General features: G+C 48.1%; 3 protein-coding genes across 4 annotated transcripts; all 3 read right to left on the reverse strand.

Moving 5' to 3' along the window:
* Positions 1 to 4673: 4673 nt before the first annotated feature.
* Positions 4674 to 10183, reverse strand: itpkca (inositol-trisphosphate 3-kinase Ca). Its single transcript, XM_083696942.1, has 7 exons — positions 9400 to 10183; positions 8289 to 8388; positions 7841 to 8054; positions 7528 to 7732; positions 6383 to 6484; positions 6200 to 6271; positions 4674 to 5799 (listed from the first exon to the last, which is right to left on the reverse strand). Exons 1-7 carry the CDS (start codon positions 9859 to 9861, stop codon positions 5593 to 5595), a joined length of 1362 nt encoding a protein of 453 aa, XP_083553068.1. The 5' UTR covers positions 9862 to 10183; the 3' UTR covers positions 4674 to 5592.
* An 817-nt stretch (positions 10184 to 11000) lies between these two features.
* Positions 11001 to 15655, reverse strand: ccdc61 (coiled-coil domain containing 61). 2 transcript variants are annotated; one of them, XM_083696928.1, is made up of 13 exons: positions 15434 to 15655; positions 14921 to 15107; positions 14749 to 14831; positions 14496 to 14656; positions 14123 to 14275; positions 13522 to 13729; positions 13199 to 13281; positions 12836 to 13056; positions 12493 to 12571; positions 12067 to 12267; positions 11929 to 11962; positions 11771 to 11837; positions 11001 to 11537 (listed from the first exon to the last, which is right to left on the reverse strand). In XM_083696928.1, the coding sequence occupies exons 2-13, from the start codon at positions 15066 to 15068 to the stop codon at positions 11443 to 11445; spliced, it is 1533 nt and encodes a 510-aa protein (XP_083553054.1). In that variant the 5' UTR covers positions 15069 to 15107; positions 15434 to 15655; the 3' UTR covers positions 11001 to 11442. The 2 variants fall into 2 exon arrangements, with proteins under 2 accessions (XP_083553054.1, XP_083553053.1); XM_083696927.1 differs by having other exon boundaries at positions 12836 to 13059.
* Positions 15656 to 16179: 524 nt separating this feature from the next.
* Positions 16180 to 17877, reverse strand: LOC310824071 (cysteinyl leukotriene receptor 2-like). The gene is made up of 2 exons (XM_083696953.1): positions 17827 to 17877; positions 16180 to 17386 (listed from the first exon to the last, which is right to left on the reverse strand). Exons 1-2 carry the CDS (start codon positions 17852 to 17854, stop codon positions 16380 to 16382), a joined length of 1035 nt encoding a protein of 344 aa, XP_083553079.1. The 5' UTR covers positions 17855 to 17877; the 3' UTR covers positions 16180 to 16379.
* Between the last annotated feature and the right edge of the window lie 50 nt (positions 17878 to 17927).

Raw genomic sequence — 17927 nt, forward strand, 5'->3', positions numbered from 1 at the left:
GGCAATCGTCTGATTACTCTCAACTTTTAAAAAGTGTTTTAGTAAATTATTTCGATCACTAGTAAACTCATTTGTGCTGGGATACACTGTAAATTGTAATCGCTATAAACTCATTTAGATTATGGTTTCTGTTAGCCCAAAATTGGCTCAATTAGACTGCTTGTAAACTCACTTTCCCCAGAGCTAGACTTTTATTTTCTAATTTTGATGAGACCTGTGTTATATGCTGTTGCTACTTCTGTGCAAGTCTACATTAATAAAATAAATTGCTCACATTGAGGACATCCAGTTGTAAAGCAAAATGTTTCTGTGAAAATAACAGTGCGACAGGCCAAACAAAAAAACGAACAATTATTTTAGCAGCGCGCAGACACAATAACCACCATCGGATTGTTTTAAACTTCTTTAAAGTGTTTTTGTGAATTATTTTGATCACTGGTAAGATCATTCGTGATGTCATACATTGTAAATTATAATCGCTATTATCTAAATTATATTATGGTTTCTGTCAGCCGAGAGGTGGCTCAATTAGACTGTTCACTATAAGTTAAAAAGTTCAGGAGTTAAAGAGTTAAATAAGTTTTGTAGATGCTACCAACCAATGTAAACTCAAGGCACTATTACATGTGAATCATACTGCAGATTACACACTGTATTTCAGAATCAACCCTACATTCACCAAGAAAGAGCTGAATGCACTGCTGAAACAACTGAACGGCGACTTGGAGCTCTTGGTGCACAAAAAGTCTGACCCAAAGAAGATTAAGAAAGCAGAGCATCCCCTGCCTACTCAGAGCAGACGTAAGTTTATCGCGAACAATTTGAACACCTGAATACACACGCACACGCACACGCACAGTCCAGAGTTCACTACAGAACTAAAATCAGTTTGGCCATTTCTTTCAAATTCCAATCTCTTCCTCTTGCAGGCAAGACCGTCACACAGGAACTGTCTCTATGCCTGTTAAGGATCAAGGTCATTTGAATTTTATATTCAACCATGATGCACTGGGGAAAGCAATAGAGGAAGCCTGAGATGAAGGTAGTTATTATTAGGTGCAGTAAACAGAAAAGTGTCCCAGAAAAGTGTCCCAGAAATTGTCAGTTCTAAGAGCATTGTTTTGTTTAAAAGAGAATTGTGCCAATTTGTCAATTTCATTCTCCATAAGAAATACATCAGAAGTGGATACCCAAGCCTGTCGGTACTAGAAGAGAGTCTGTCAAAAGAAAGGAATCCCTTCCGATTGAGAGGTGTCGGAAAAGAGCATCATTGTGGATATAACAGAAGTCCTCAGAGAGAAGAGGAAACCCTGTCTCCTTCCCCCAGTCACCACGCTCCACCCAGTGCCCCCAGACAGCGTGTCAAGCCTTTCAAGCCACAGCTGGCCGGACGGAGCAGCATGGTGAGAAATACCAAGAAACATGAAGCACTGGTGTTTGATGACCCTGTAATGTATGTCTATAAAAAGGCCTGTGGACTCAGTGTCGCGCCCCCCCTCCCCCCCTGCCCGCCCTCTAGCCCTCCCCTGGGGCCAAGAGTCACCCTCTGCAGGTCCAGCCCACTGACTCAGGCCTGGGCTCCCACCTCAGCCAGGAGGCGTCCTCACTACAGACCCATGACGCCCCACCACCACACCCTGAATACTGCCGCCTCCAGCCCAGACGGGGCGAGGGGGGTGCCACTGGAGGGAGAGCCTCCACAAGCTAGTCTCCCTCTACAGAGATTCCGCTCTTGGAAAACATCCAAGGCTTTCCCGCCTTACTTGTCATTCTGTGGGGGTCTCTCTGGCTGCCTCAGAGCCTAGGGCTGCGGCCCCCACACTGCCCCAGCTCCCATCCAGGCCCGTGGGGCACTGTGCGCTGGGTGGGAGGGTGCTGAGGTGGACCCAGCTGAGGGAGGCCAGGGAGAAACCTCTGTCTCAGTTCCACTATGAGCTCCCCCTGCCCTGGCAGCTACACTCTGTGTCCACATGGACAGAGCTGTTTCAGGAGGCTGGAGCTGGACTGGGCCAGGAGCCCAGAGGAAGACATCTCTGCTGTACACACACTGACTACCTGCCTGCCCGCCTGCCTGCCTTTTTTTACCGTGAGGGAATTTTTATGTGGAGTGGCTCCAAACAAATGTCAGCAGCACTACCCATAATATGGTACTATACCACACCACATGTACTGTATCAGTATATAAACGACAATCATCTAACTTAAGGTTAACTTTAATTATAGGCATAATTTGCTTATAGTTGTCGAATGTGAAATCATAAAGGCTATTTGCTGCGGCCCAACAGAGATTTTGGGTCCAACGTCCAAATTTGACGTTCTTGTCAATGATGATGTTCTTTTATGTCAAAGTTCTTTTATGACCATAACGCCGCAAAATCCAAATGACCACAGGAAAGGCGTGAGAGTGCTCGAATTACTGCCAATATGGGACCAATTAGAAGAATTATACAAGGCTGGACAACGTTTTCAACACAACTGGAACAAACCATAGAGGTAAAGGCCTTCATAATAAGAGTTCGGGACTTCGAAAATCTACGTTTTTGTCTAATAATAGCCTAGATGTTTATGATGAAATCATTACATTTCAAAGGATAAGGAGCAGGAGAATTAGGAATCTCAGACCCATTCTTTTATAAGATCTGAAGATGAGCACCAAGAAGCCTGACTGTATTTGGATGCATTCCCAAGTACACAATTCCACTACACCTGTTTCCCGCAACTACCTGCATTGCCTTACAACATTCTCCGGCTGCAGTGGCACAATGGTGGTGGGCTTCAGATGGGGACAGACAATGCTTCAGCAGAAGTTGAGTTGAGTTATCTGGTGAGACTGACTAAAGGGGTTGTGTCTTCACAATGAGGGAGTTCAGAAGTGATATCAGTGTCATTGTAGTCTCTCTCTCTTCCCACTCTCTGCCGAACCTTACACCCACCCTGTTTTACCGCTCTCTCTACTCTCTCCCTCCACCCCTCCGCTTCTCATGCTCAGGGCAGGGCCAGCTGAGGCATTACCAGAGCGTGCCCACGGAGAGGAAGTGTTGTGTGGATCACCTGGTGTTTGTGGCGAGCCAGCATGTGCTGGTGGGCACCTGCAGCGACCTGTCCCTGTGAGTCTACGCCCCTCAGGAGATGACTGTGCTGCATCGAGCCACCTGCCCAGCCTTCGTGGCTTGTATTGCACTTCTGTATGCCCAGAGACCAATGAGCTCCTGACGGGCAGCATAGGCTTCAGCGCTTTCTGGGTGTTCTGGACGTACCCTCAGACCCCTCTGGAGCTGGTGCGGGTGCTGGACTGGACCTGCCGCTCCCTGCGCAGGACAACCCCGGTGGGGGCGCTGGTGTCCGAGAGCCGGGCCTCCACTGTCTACGCCCTCTGTAACACACATATCAAGCACTTTGAGCATGCGGGCCGGAGGGAGCTGCCGCACTCCCGGCACAGCCGGGCCATGCTGAGCTGCATCGCTACCTCTACACGGGTGACGCCAGCCTGAGAGCTCTGTGCTGCTGCGCTCCAACACGGGCAGCCTGCTGACGGCCTCGGCGGGCGGCCGGGTGAAGGAGTGGAGCCGCGGGGGCGACCTGCTGTTCTATACACCTGCTGCTGCTGGGCCAGAACAGTATCCTGTGCCAGTCTCCCTCATCCCTGACCGTGTGGAGTCTCCACGGCCTGTACCTGCTCTTCAACCGCACAGGCTGTGGCCTGCGGGAGCTGCGGAGGGTGGAGTGCGGCCGTGGCCGGGCACGACTGCTGGCTGTTACGCAAGACGGTGTGGCCGAGGCCCCGCCGCTCTGTCTGGTGTTCAGTGGCCATTGCAGCGGGAAGCTGCAGCTACTGTCCCTGTGTGAGCTACAGTGCCAGGTCCACGGGGCCCACGCATGGGCCACCCTCCAGACCAGCAGCCTCTTGGGCCGGGCGCCCCTCCTCTGCTGCTACGGCACAGACAACCAGTTCAGCGTGTGGTCGGTCAGCGTAGGGGCGAGCAGGGTGGAGCTGATCCTGAACACCAGAGTGAGCTGTGGTTTCACCCATGCTCTCCCGCCTGCTCCCTGGCCTGGTGTGTGCCATCTCCCCCATCCACAGTCTCCTGCTGCCCGGAACGTGCCGTTGCCTCTGCCCGGAGGAGAGAGCCTGGAGAAGAGGAACCCTGCAGAGCTCATCTCCTGTCCTGGACTACTGCCCCCAGCTGGGCCTGCTGGCTCTGGGCCCGGAGGGAACGAGGAGATCTGGGACCGCCACGGCAACATGCTGAGGGAGGTGAGGCTGGGCTCGGCCATGAGCCAGGTGTGCTTCACTAACGCTCAGGGGGACGTCCTGGACTGCTTCTCAGACAGCATGTCCCTCGTCCCCAGCCTGTCCTTCCTGCCCGTCAGACTTCTGAGGACAGTACTGGAGCAGGCCTCAGTAGACGACCACCTGGAGGACCCTGTGCCGTTCCTCCCCTGCTCCCCTGAGAGCTAAAACATCGCCCTGGTCCCCAGGATCTGAGAGGACTGTGCCAGAAGAACTGATCCCTGTGGTGGTCAGAGTGAGTGAGGGGAGAAAGGTTCCAAATAAACAAACAAACAATGATCAGCAACTGCTATTCACTAAGCCTTTGTCATGGTGGGCGACTGATGAGACTGACCAATAACACAGCACAACCATCGCCAAGAAACAAGAGGAGTGAGTTGGTCCACATTTTAATGGCATCCATTTGAATAGCTTGGTCTATGTAACCAGAGGAAACCTGGCTCGACATACCACAGAACAACTCAGTTCTTAGATCCAGGCTCTTAAAATGCACCAATTTGATTAACTGCTACTCACATAACACTAGTAAATCGATTAACACACTTAGTTGTACATATGCTCTGCACCTTCATATCTTTGTTGTATGGCAAAGGGGGAAAATAACATAATTGTCATCATAGAAAAAGAATTGTGCAGTCACACCTCTTAAATAAAAATGTATTTACATTTATAGCAAATTGAGAAGAAAAAACATTTTAGAAAATTACAGGGACTGGGGCATTGTGCCACATCTCTTGCAAAAAGGGGGTCCTTTATCATATTACAGGATTTTTTATATTCCCAAAGTCATTGTTCCACTATGCAGCATGACCCTCTAAACTCTTTATCACCAAAACCAGGAGGATGTCTGTCCCTCAGATGAGACTATCCCCTTACAGGAACATGAGATCCTGTTTCTCTCCCACAGAAAGGGGATACATGCTAAAGTCCAGGACAGTGTTCCTTAATACAGGTCATAGTGGGCTGTCAGGTCTTACCACTCCTAGGTGGTCTTGTACTAAATGGCTTCAACCCTACAACCTGAATTAAGACCACTGTCTACTGGTAAGCTTTGAATTAGGGGATGGAGCGTTTTGGGGGATTAAACAAAAAGGCAGAAAAGTAAGGGCAGTGTTTCATTTTGCATGGTTGTTGTATAGTTGTCAGGTAGCTGTGCTCTTCATTTTCCATCACTCTGTATGCCTCCCCATTTACTGCAGTCACATATGGACGTCCAGTCTCTCTTAAACACAAGTCTGACATGGTGTGACCATCCAGAGATGTTGAACAGAACAAGGTCCTGTGTCTGTCAAAGTGGGGCTTCAGGTGAGAGGCAGCATGTTGTTGAGGATGTCAATGAGGTTGTCCAGCCCCCACAGGTAGCCGTCCTCCCTGTTCCCCTCTACCCAGGGGGTCCGGTGGTCCAGGGTGAGAGGGGGCGGCAAGGGCACCGTCTTCCCAAAATCAATCATCCAGACCCCCGTCTTTCCTGTCCCGTCATGAACAAACAGCAGGGAGCTGCCCACCACCTGGGGAGAGGGGTATTAGTACTATTACAGTCCATTTTAAGTGATTTCACTGTTCAAATCATTTCATGAAATGTTCTCTTGGAAAATTTGGCGCCGGACAAGCAGAAACAATTATATTTGCTGGACAATTGAGAAATGTTGTGACCATCACATTCCTTGCATGCGTAACACAATAGGGCATCCAGCTCAGCATGCCAAAAATCACATTTAGATGATGAAAACTGAAAATACATCCAATAATAGCGGTGTCAGCATTTAACCAGTTAATACGAATACTCACACAGGATCGAATACTAACCTCCGTTTGAATATTCAATTATTCAAAAAACCATCCAGACTGCCCATCTCTCCATCAGACCAGTACCCACTACTACGATCACATGTAAAACATCCATCATACCTCATGGGTTCTGAAGAAGTGTGATGTCTCCAAGACCAGTCGAAGCTCCTTCAGCCGTCTCAGATAGCCCTTCTGAAATAGGAGAGGGGAGGACAAACACAGAGAAACAAGTCTCTCGTGAGAGAAGGCACACATAAAAAGGGTGTGATCAAATGAAAAAGAAAAAAAAGCCACACAGCTCACCAGAGTGTGAGGGTTGTAGCCCACAAAGTCCCCCAGGGCCTGCATCACTTGCTCTCTGCCTTTGGTCCTTTTGAAGTTAGTATTGCAGACACCATCAGCCTTCTACACAAGGAGTTGAAAACTATTTATTTTAATGAAGATACAGTGTCCTGCGTAAGTAATGAAGTAAGTGAAGTCTTTTTTCCTCTTTTGGCTCTACACTCCAAAAGTTTGGATTGTGTACATATTGGTTTCACTATTCAGAAATGACAACACTTTTTAAACATAGTCTCCCTATTTCATGGCTTGGTATGCTGTTAATCTTGGGCAGATCCTTTTTTCTCTGAACTTTCCACTTGCAATCACTCTGGTCCATGATAAGATCTGTCCACAAGACCTTTTTCCAGACCTCTGCAGGCTTTTTAGGTACTTAGCAAACTGTAACCTGACATTCCTTTTTGAGGATAACAAGTGGTTTGCACCTTGCAGTGAAGCCTCTGTAGTTGGCTGGTGACGTATTCTGCGCACGGTAGTCTGACACATTCACGCCTACCTCCTGGAGAGTGTCTGATCTGTGGGACAGTGTTTTTTTTTTTTTTTTTTTTTTTTTTTAATTATGGTGAGCATTCTTCGGTCCTCCAATGTAGAAGTCTTCCTTGGCCTACCAGCCTGTTTGAAATTGTTGAACTCACCAGTGCTTTTTTGCCTTCTTAATGGTTTTCCAAAGTGTTGATTTTGGCAAGTGTCATTTCTAAATGGTGAAACCAATATGTACACAAATATCCTAAAATGAAAACTGAGAATCTCTACTTTAACCTCATAGTAATTGTTTGATTTCAAATCCAAACCTTTGGAGTGTAGCGCTAAAAGAAGTACTGTCCCATTACTTACACAGGGCACTGTATATCCCTTATGCTACAACACTAGGCTGGGGTTTTGGATGCAAATGGACAACCTGTGAAACCCCCCCCAAAAAACTACTCTGTAGAAGCAACAGTATGAGGAAGTATTCAAAAGGTGCAATGCAAGTTTACAGACATTTCTGTTCCAAAGACCTTGGCTCTATCTCTCAAGCCATGGAATCATGCTGGATCAATACATCTGACAAATGATTGCCTCTATGTTTGTCAATGTGTGTTTGAGTTTGTGCGCGTGTTCTTCCGTACCTTGACTCCCTCGATGCGGAAGCCCAGGGTGGTGGTGGAGCTCAGGGTCTCTCTCCACTGCATGTACCTGGTCTTGAGGAGCGCCTGCTGGGCTCTCTCCTGGGCGGTGGGGGCCTCTGGGTCCACGGCCACCATCTTCTCATACATGTCCTGACGCAGCTGGGGCCGCTCCTGAGCCTTCACCAGCTCCTCCTCCAGGTAGGTGCTGCAAGAGCAGGGAACTCAATCTTACACACACACACACACACACACACACCACACACACACACCACACACACACCACCCCCCCACCCAGCCAGCCACACTCACTCACCGGCTGCCCATCTTACAGTCCATGATGGCGGGCGAGGTGAAGTGTGTGAGCAGGTCCTCCATCATGTTGTAGTCGTGCTCGGCCCGCTGCACCACGCCGTGGTAGGCCGGCACGAAGGGCCTCAGAGAGTCCTCCATCAGCCTCCGCAGACACAGCTGCTCCCCCTCGCAGAAGCGCTTCAGCAGAGTCCCATGGTCCCCCGCGTGGAAGCTTCCTGGAGGACCCCGCACCAGAGGGAGGAGAAGAAGAAAGAGGGAAAAAAAAGAGACTAGACCTGTTAGACTCCCTGAAAACTATTTAGAACAGCTGGAATCTTCAGTTGAAAAACAAGACGACAAAAAAAACACTTCAAATACTGTAGGTAGGGACTGAAACACAGAAATAGATTAACATGAAGGTAGACAGTGAGAGAGAGAGACAGCCAGGTAGGTAGGTAGAAAGAACAAACCTGCGTGTCCTACGACTTGAACCCATTGCTGTGGTTTCTTCGGGGCCACCGAGAGGGGAGAGGAGGTCCCTGTGCTTTTGGGTTTCTTCCATATGACGCTCTGCATGGGGAGAGCGACCGTGCACATTACTCCACCTCAGAGCCCCATGACTCCAGCCTACACACACACCTCCGGCTCATACTCAACTCTTCTGTTAGCCCTGGGACTCCACTAAGACACAACCTCAGACTTCAGACTCTGTCACACAAACTTCCTGACCTGCGGGTGAGTGTCTCCATGGAAACAGTCATTGACCACTAGTCTGAGCCGTGAGACATGTAGAGGAGAGGTTGGGCAACAGCTGCACACATTCATCAAACATTTACAGGCCCGACTCGTTTTGTACAATGCTGTTGTAAAACAGTCTAGACCACACCCATGCACACATTAAAACACCCCAGTGAGTATGCGTGCCGTGCAACACTGTTGACTTTGTGTTTGTTTCTACATCTCTGTTATTTGACAATACTTAAACACGCATGTCCCCTGACTGTATTGACAGATAGATAGATTCATTGTCAACCAGCAGGCTGACAGCCATAAAAGGCATGCCAAGGGAGAGGTGTCCTGCACATTGTCAGAGAACTGAGGCTTCTTGTAGACATGCAACTCCTAGGTACCCTTGAGACGTTCTGTCATAATCCCTTAATACTGGTCTGAGCTCTAAGGAGCTGTGTGTGCTAGGACTATGCTATTCCCTGCTCTGAAGTAACTAGCTCTGAGCCTTTGTGCATACAGAGGGGTAGGGACATGGGCCTTGGCCATTCCAATGTTTAAAGTTGATGTCCTGTGGTGTGAAACCTCTTACCTCCACACACTGTATTCCTAAATCCACCCTGTATTAGCACTCCCATGGTTAGAAAAGCCATAAGCTGTGAGTGTTGCAGAAATGACACATTTTATCCTCATGAAGAGGAACTTGCTCACTGATTAGCTCATTCCAGTAGGTGCTCTCTCACTCACGTGCTTTTATCGACCTTTGGCAATAATTATTGGCTGACAAGTCAATACTCTTGTTTACAAGGAGATTAAAACAGACAGAAACACACACACAATCACACACTCACTCACTCTGGGAGCCTCGTCGGTACAGCCGCAGACATGTGTCACGTTGATGTTATTTTCAATACTGCAACTTGCACCGTCGTCCTCATACTCTTCAAAAGACGAGGCGGGGGACAGTCTGGATGAGGAGGCGTTGGACAGCTTTCTGAGCAGGGAGGACGCAGGGGAGCCCCCGAACCCGCTGTCCGAACACACAGACTCCTCGTCTGGATGGGAGCCGGCCGACAAAACGCTAACCCTCATGGCCTTCAGTTCCAGTTGGCATGGGCTAGAATCACAAGTAATCACCAGCTGTGGAACATGTTCCTGTGTGATTTCGCCAATGGAGGTGAAATCGTCCTCGTGATGTTTTGTAGAGTCAGCCTTGCCTTCTGTGGACCACGGATCCCCTGTAGCGTTGGGATGGTCCATGTCCCCCATGCTCCCCGGGCCGGGAGCGGTAGAGACGGGCGTTTTGGTCATCCTCATTGAAACTGTGCGGTAAATGGAGGGCGACAAATAGTGTCGATGTGAGCTGTAGCTGGCACCGAGCTAAAAGGCCAGGGTGCGTTCACCATCGCCTCCCATGTACGAGGGAAACAATAACCTGGCTGATCTCAGCAACCTCGATGCCCCTCTGGACCATCCGACCAATCAAACACGGAGGTTCGGTGTGACCGTCCGCCTATCCCCTTCAGTTCACTTGTCTATACGTAAATTGTACATGATGTGAAAGCATAGATAAGAGTTTCTATCTGCATAGATAGGCTAAATGTTTAGGTCCAGGTGTTGTTGGTAGCTCTCCACTCCATGTCTTCTTCACCACGTGGGGGCGCTAGAGGTGCATCTCTGAGTTTGTCTTTAGCCCCGCCCTCTGACCTTTCACCCCTAGCTGCATCAAAACATGACACTGGTCCAAACTCCTCATCTAAATCTTTCACAAATACTTTATAGTGTAGTATTTTCCAGGTTATTTAATTTTCTGGTGCATGATTAATTACCAATGCATGGGCATGTTAAGAACAGGCTAACCCTATTATTAAAAACCAGAGTAAAAAATAAAGCCTGTCAGCTCAGCATCCAAGTACAAAGACGGAGCAGCTGTTCCAGCCCTCCAGATGTTCCCCAGAGAGGAGGGTCCATGCTCACAAGGTTAGCTGTTAATTAATGAAGCCCAGCCAGCTGGAGCAGCAGCTGCCCCTTAAGTAGAGCTGTAGGGACAAACCAGCCCAATGAACCAACACTAACACTACTGCAGTAGGACAGGACACTATGCAGCTGCACCACTGACCATAGAAAGCTGCATGGGAACATATGGAATTTACACCATATTTGTAAATGTCAAAACTGAAAGTGAGCGTTCCGCCACAGCTAGGCATTCAGAAAAGCATTGGAAAAAAAAAAAATGATGAGCACAGAAAACAACACCAGCCCACCTTGGGGAAAACAAACTGTGTTTGAGCAAAATGGCAAAAGTCAACAGAAATCATTATGCCACTTGAGACATCCATCTCTGCCCTCAGCAAACCCTGTCAAAACAGACTTCACATGACCCCCCCCCCCCCCCCCCCCCAGCTCTGGCTCCAGTGACAATGAAATGGAAGTGGGAATAAACAGATGAAGAGACAGACACTCATGGTTTCCTTTATATAAAAATCAACACTGAAAAAAAAAAAGATTAAAATAAAGTTATATTATTTACAGACTCAAATGTGTCAAATTACAACAAGACTTGCGTTCATTCGTTCAACGCTACTCCTCTTCAGGTCAAAACACACAATCCATTACAAGTTACAAAAAAAACAGTATAAAACCAATGACTCCTTGGAGTCCAATACACTAACAGTGGCTTTCATATTCTTCACAGTGGTAGCTACCATTGGCTACAGATCATTGACTCCCAGAGTCACCAGAGTTGAGGTGTGTGAGAGTATCCGTTTGTGCTTGTAGGAGGCTGGCGCTGTGCGCTGACGTATCGTTGTGCCGTGGTCTTGTCACAGCACTGACACAAGTCCCTAGGTCACAGGAGTGCCGTGTCTCAGGCCTGAGTTTCCAGCAGAGCGGGTGCGTTTAGTGTCCTGTGTCCAGATCCCTCATGTAGTCCTGGAGGGCCTGCAGCCGGGCATCAATCTCTGACAGGTCCGCCCCAGTGTCCATACAGCTCTCTAGGCACAACAACAACAACAAGTGGGGAACAAAAGAGAGTGAGGAGTGCAAGAGAGAGGATTTGCAACACGTACAGTAAACACAACACTGGTCCCAACTTTGTTTTTTTCCCAAAGAGAAGTCGTCAAGTCAAACGCAGGCACTTGACTGGTAACTGGCTTCAATGTGGGCCTCGGGATCATTTTAGAAATACCATTGGTTTATGATGTTTTGAATGAGAGTGACTGCCTACCCTTGTCTGATCTTCTGTACGTGGGGGTGCTACATAGGGGCTTCTTGGTCAGTTGTCTTCCTCTGGGCTGAAAACACAAATCACAAAAATGTTCACTTGGCACAGTAGTTTGTAAATCAGGGTCTATAAGCAGCTTTAGAAAGAAGGGCCTCACTCACCATGGTTGGACCGTTGTACGACTGCTTCCTTCCTCTGAAACACACACAAGGGAGAATGAGGCGATCCAGGAAAGCAACACAACGTGTGTCCGTCTCCCTCCCTGTCTCCTTCCCGTGGAAGTCATAGACTGATCTTACCTGGATGTCAAGTGCTTGTCCAACTCCATGTCCACCAATGAGTTTTCAGACGACTGTCGGCTCCTCCTGCTCTCCACGGAGAGGCTCCTCCCCCTGCCTGCGCTGCCGGCCCTGGTCAGCTGGGAGTAGGCCTCTCTGGAGCGAGACCTCCCTCTCTCCAGAACGGGCGATGCTAACATGTCCCTCCGGACCTTCCTCTGACTAATGTAAAGTGAGACCATGCAGGCTAAGTCTTGATTCAAACAGCTACAATGGCACTCAAAATGGGTTTCCTCATTACAAAATAAGCTATAATGGGTTATCACTTGAAATCCTTGATTGTTATTATTTTTTTTTTCAAATGAAATTTTAAACACACTAACAGGTCACATAAAGCATTGCACTGCAGGGACAGCATTATGAATGAGAGGGAGATATGCAACTGACTTCTTGAGATCTGCCTCTCTCTGTCTGAGCTGTCTGTCCTGGATGTATGCTGTGGGGTCAAAGCGTTGCCCCCGCAACCCTGGAAAACAGAAGGTAGAAGAAACGGACTTCTCTTAGAACACACCAAGCAGATGTGTGAGTTCTCATGGTATCATCCAGATTACCCGAAGAATACCAAAATCACACCTGATTAAATGAAGCCAATCAAAGCAACAATGAAGCTCCTGACTATCCAATCAGGTTCTTGACAATATTTCTGTCTGTTTAGGGGTCCCGCCTAGCTCAAGGGCTTAAGAGCCCCCAGAGGTCAAAAGTTGTAAATAGTGACTTTAAAAGGTGGTACCTGTAGGAGAAGGTGAGGGCCTGGGGATGTGGCTGCGTGGCCCTGAGGAGTCGGACCTCCGCCCTCTGTCCTCGGCCTTTCGCCCCCGGTCTTCCATCCTCTCCCGGGAGCCCGAGCGAGCCCGGACCACCACGCGTCCCAGGCTACGTTCACGGGACAGTGAGCGCCGGATTTCACTGTCTCCCCTGGAGCCACTGCGCCCAGAGAGGACAGGAGTCACCCTGCTGAAGACGGACGGACGGACGGACACACACACACATTAGCTACAGGGAGTGTGCTGACCGAGGACAACAAGTGTGAGTTAAACGACTGAAAAAGAAAGAGAGAGAAAAGGGAAAGATATACATGCTTAAAATCTCTAACCCTCGCCGCAGCAGTGCCAACTCATTGGTCAAACTCTTGACGCGGATCCGAAGAGCTCGCTCTGAGGCCCTCAGCTCCTCCACCTGGGAGGGACAGCAGCAGGTGAGGATTGATATGCACCAGGGATGTGATGTGTTACGAGAAGCTCTAAACTAACGGCCAGTCCTGACGAATGACTATTTACCAAACACTTTGAATATGTTCACTGAAGTCACACCAGTATCCAGAGATGGGTCTGAAGTCGAAGTATTGTACATAGTATAGACTACTACTGTACCGTAAGATTATAACCCCTTTTAAGAGAAAATGCAGCCAGGGCCAACCTGCTCCAGTAGGAGGCGCTGCTCCTGGCCCCTCTTGCTTGTCGAGCGCTGAGTCTTGGCCCTTTCTCGGAGGAGCTGCTCCTCCAGACTCCTCACCACGTCTCTGAGCCCCCGCGCCGCTCCTCCAGGGGTAGGGCCAACCCCGGCCACCTGCAGCCGCTCCAGAGCCTTGGACAGGGCCTCCTTCTCCTCCCTCACCAGAGCCAGTCTGAAAACAGGTTCCAGAACAGGCTAATGGAATCATACAATCAACAGCCCCCATGATTCCTGCCAGGATTTGCTGTGCTATCCATGATGTTGACACTGACATGTGACGTTATGTTTCTTGTCTATCTGTAACAACAGGCTATGAACCACATGTTGCTGCCTGAGGACAATAGAGTATCCATCTATACTGACTGTCATACAAGTATCCATCTATACTGACTGTCATAAGTATACATCTATACTATTTGCTATACAAGTATCCATCTATACAGACTGTCATATAAGTATCCATCTATACAGACTGTCATATAAGTATCCATCTATACAGACTGTCATATAAGTATCCATCTATGCTGATGTCCTGGTCAATGCAGTGATGTAAAACATAACTAACTCTGCCCGGAGCCTCCGTATCTCCGGCTCAGCTGGTTTGTGAGCTCCGTGGTTGGTGAGGGCGTTCAGCTCCGTCCGCAGGGCTCTGATCTCCTTCTGTAGGGCGGCGGGGTCTGGTTTGCCCTGGTAAGGCAGGGGCAGGGGGTAGTGGATCCTACAGACACGTTAACCTTGTCCATCATTCCACTCAACAAATAGAAAAACAAAGACTGAGGGGAAAGCGGAGATGCAATGACATGATCACAAAACACAGAACGGCATCTGTCGTCTGAAGGTTGTTCCCATCGAAATAGGAGTACATCGACATACTTTAGTCGAGTTGTTAAGCGTGTGTTTACATACAGGATGTCATGCAAAAGAGACACCCAGCGCACCTGTCAAACTCTACAGTGTAGATGAGGATGAGGTATCTTTTGGAGCTGAGGGCAGAAGACTGTTGCTGGGCTCGCGGGCGACCAACCACCCCTGCCTTCCGGTTACGGAGGAGCTCCAGGTCAGCATAGGTCAGGAGGTCCAGAGTAACAGACTCACTAGTCTGCAGAGAAAAGCACATGTCTCAGATTGGTTGGCATGACTACCAATATCACTGTACACACTTTTGTTTACTCAGTGTACCTGCAGACTGACCTTACTGACAGCAGACTCCAACATGTTGCAGAAGATAGGAAACTGCTTGAAGTTGCCCGTTTTGCGGGTGAGGTCCTCAATGTCTGGGAAACAAGATAACAACAAGATAATACTGTATTCATGCGTAATGATCGCAATGTAAATCCATGACCTAGTATACTTGTTAACTTACATGCAGGGTCAAACTCTCCCCTCCACTGATCAGCTGTCATTGAGTCAGAGATTTCGACAATGAGCAATCTCTCTTCTAGCTCAATCTTCACTGTAAACTCCACTCCTCGAAACGCCATGTCCTCCTGAATCACTGAACCCACCTCCATCGCTACACCGTCAGTCGCACCGTCCACAGGCAGGGTGGTCTAACAGAAAAGGCACCGTCAATCACAGTAGCTGACACATACCTGGTCAAACAGTAGCAGCAGAGCAGGTTACGTTAGTTTCACAAAGTAAATTGAGTAACGTTAGCTGGTTAGCATATTACCTGCCCCGGATCGTAATAGCTAACACAGTGAATTCTGTTAGGCTGACGTTGTACTAGCTAAGGTCGGTAGTTACACAAACTCTGGCCATCTAGCTAACTACATGGCTATCAAATAGCGAACGGCTAGCTAGATACCACCGCTAAGAGCTAGCTAAATAGATGACTTGCTCTGTCTGTGTCTGTGTTGGTGGGGAGGTAGCTTACGTTTCTGATCCACTGCTAGCTGGCTCGCTAGCATCAAACAAGAAGAGATAGGCTACCCGTCGAAGAATGGTGATGATGTGCTCCAAAAACTCCAAACGGCTACAACTTGAAGAGCATTGTGTTGCTTAGAATAAATACAAAATATCGTTGATTTAAAAGTAAAATAGCTAGTTATCTCCAGGCTGGGCATGAGAGATCCCACCTCTTCATCGGTTACCATCAGTTCGGAGCCACCGCCACTGTTGAATGTAGCGGTTCACTAACCGGGAAACCAAAACACCCGCCCCCTACACAATGTCAAGCGGACCTATTGGTCCAAAGAAAGATGTACCGAACTATGATTGTGTGCTGCTGTAGTCAATCAAGTGAAAATAAATCAACCTGTGACGTGACGGTATCGCATCTTGGGCCCTCTAGTGAAAGTGATGCGCGGAGAATGGCTTTGTGGAGAACTGGCTTTGCAGAGCTGTGGCTTAATCCTCAACTCAACCAGCTAAATAAACACATCAAGAACCATACCACGGGCAGCATCATCAATAAAATGGCAATTCCAAATACATTGAGGGTGAGTGACATAATTATCATTGCATCCTAATGCAATTAAAGGCAGTGTCAATTAAATAAGTTGGGGGAACAGTTGTGAGGTTCAGAATAAACAAGTAATTGAGAATTTCTTTGAAGGTAATGTGCAGTTAACTGATGATACCTTTCAGATCATACTCAGATGGAAGCCTTGATGAACACAACAACTTATTTGATGTCAAGCTCAATTATTCATAATAATGCAATACCAGAAAAAGTAACTGAAATGCAAAAAGAGAAAAAGTTACTGAAATGTGATTTAAATATCAAAGTGGATGCAGAATCTTCACCAAAACTATATCCCCAAATATAAAATTGATTCAACAAAAAAAAACACATAACATATTCATTATTAATTGGTCATTCATTTTATGGGCTGCAGCTCTTGAACCGCTGGCCGCTGTCTCCCTAAGTTGTCAACAACCATCCTCTGTCTTCCACCGATTTTCATGCAAAAATCCTTGAAGTTTTCTCCTACAAAAAAGAACAGGAAAGGGTCCAGGCAGCTGTTCCCAGTGGCCAGACAGAGGGTCACCACGGCAGCCTTCCGCATCCCCAGGATGTAGCTGCAAGAATCATGGCAGCCATTTTCTTGAATGTGTTTCTCTGCTTCCAGGAACAGCGTCCGCACCACGTGATAGGGCAGGAAGCAGACCATGAAGATGCAGAGACCGAGAACGACCAGGGCACAGGACTTCCTCCTGGAGGGTCTCTTCATCCCCTCCACCCCCGCCCTGCGCTGTTGTAGACTGAGGATCACACACATGTAGCAGACAGAGATGACAGCGAAAGGCATGATGAAGCCCACTGTCAAGGCCAGGTAGTTTAAGGGCAAGACAATGCTCAGGCCGAGGCCTACCTCCAGGCACCGTGTCCGTCCTGCCTCCTGGTCAGTCCCGGTACTCAGTATGGGTGCACAGGTCAGGAACACAAAGAGCCAGATGACAACACACACCCCCCAGCCACAGAACCCACCCTCCTCCAGACTCAGGTACCTATAGGGGTGGGACACAGCCAGGTAGCGGATGACACTCAGCGCCAACAGAAAGTAGACAGAGCCATACATGTTGATATAGAACACATAGGAGACAACCCGGCAAGTCAGGTCCCCAAACGGCCAGTTAGATTCCAACAGGTAGTATGTTGCCCTGAGGGGCAGGGAGCACACAAGCATGAGGTCAGACACCAGCAGGTTGACCATGTACAGGTTGACAGTGGTGAGGCTCCTCCTTCTCCTGTACATGCTCACAAACACCCAGAGGGAGGCGCTGTTGGCCACCAGGCCCAGGATGAAGATGAGCAGGAAGGCAGCAGGGAAGACACGGCGTTTGAAGCTGTCAATGGGACAGTCACACGTCACGTTCCCAGTGTCTCTAGTGAGGCCTGGGGAGAGGGTGAGAGACACAGGTATGGAGAAGGCACTGTATGTACGGCATGGAAAAGATAGTAGATAACAGAGAGAAACTGACAAAAAAAAGCAGAAGTCGTTAGTGATGCATTTTATTACAGGCCTCTCCTCCAATGCTGCATCTACACAACCTGTGTCCATTTCCCACAATAGAGAGGACAGTCACTTTGAAGGTAGAGAAGACAACAATTACCAAAAACACAATGTCTAGTTATCTATCATCAGATCTAAAGATCATTTTCAAAAGTACATTAATCTTTGAAAAGGATTTATTTGAAAATATATTATTTATTTATCATTTTGACTGGGCAACAATAAGGAAGGGAAAACACAAATTATATAACATTTAGGCATGACGTGAAAAAAAGCTGATTTACTGAATGTGTACAAACATTAAGTTTACCTTTCTCTGTGGTCCACTCCTTTTGCATAATTATGCTCAGTCCAGTAATTATAATAAGACCTGTTGAATCAATCCAGTGTCTACAGAGAGGTGTGTGGTAA

Source organism: Argentina silus (genome assembly GCF_951799395.1).
Source record: "Argentina silus genome assembly, chromosome: 2".
In the NCBI taxonomy this organism is placed as follows: domain Eukaryota; kingdom Metazoa; phylum Chordata; class Actinopteri; order Argentiniformes; family Argentinidae; genus Argentina; species Argentina silus.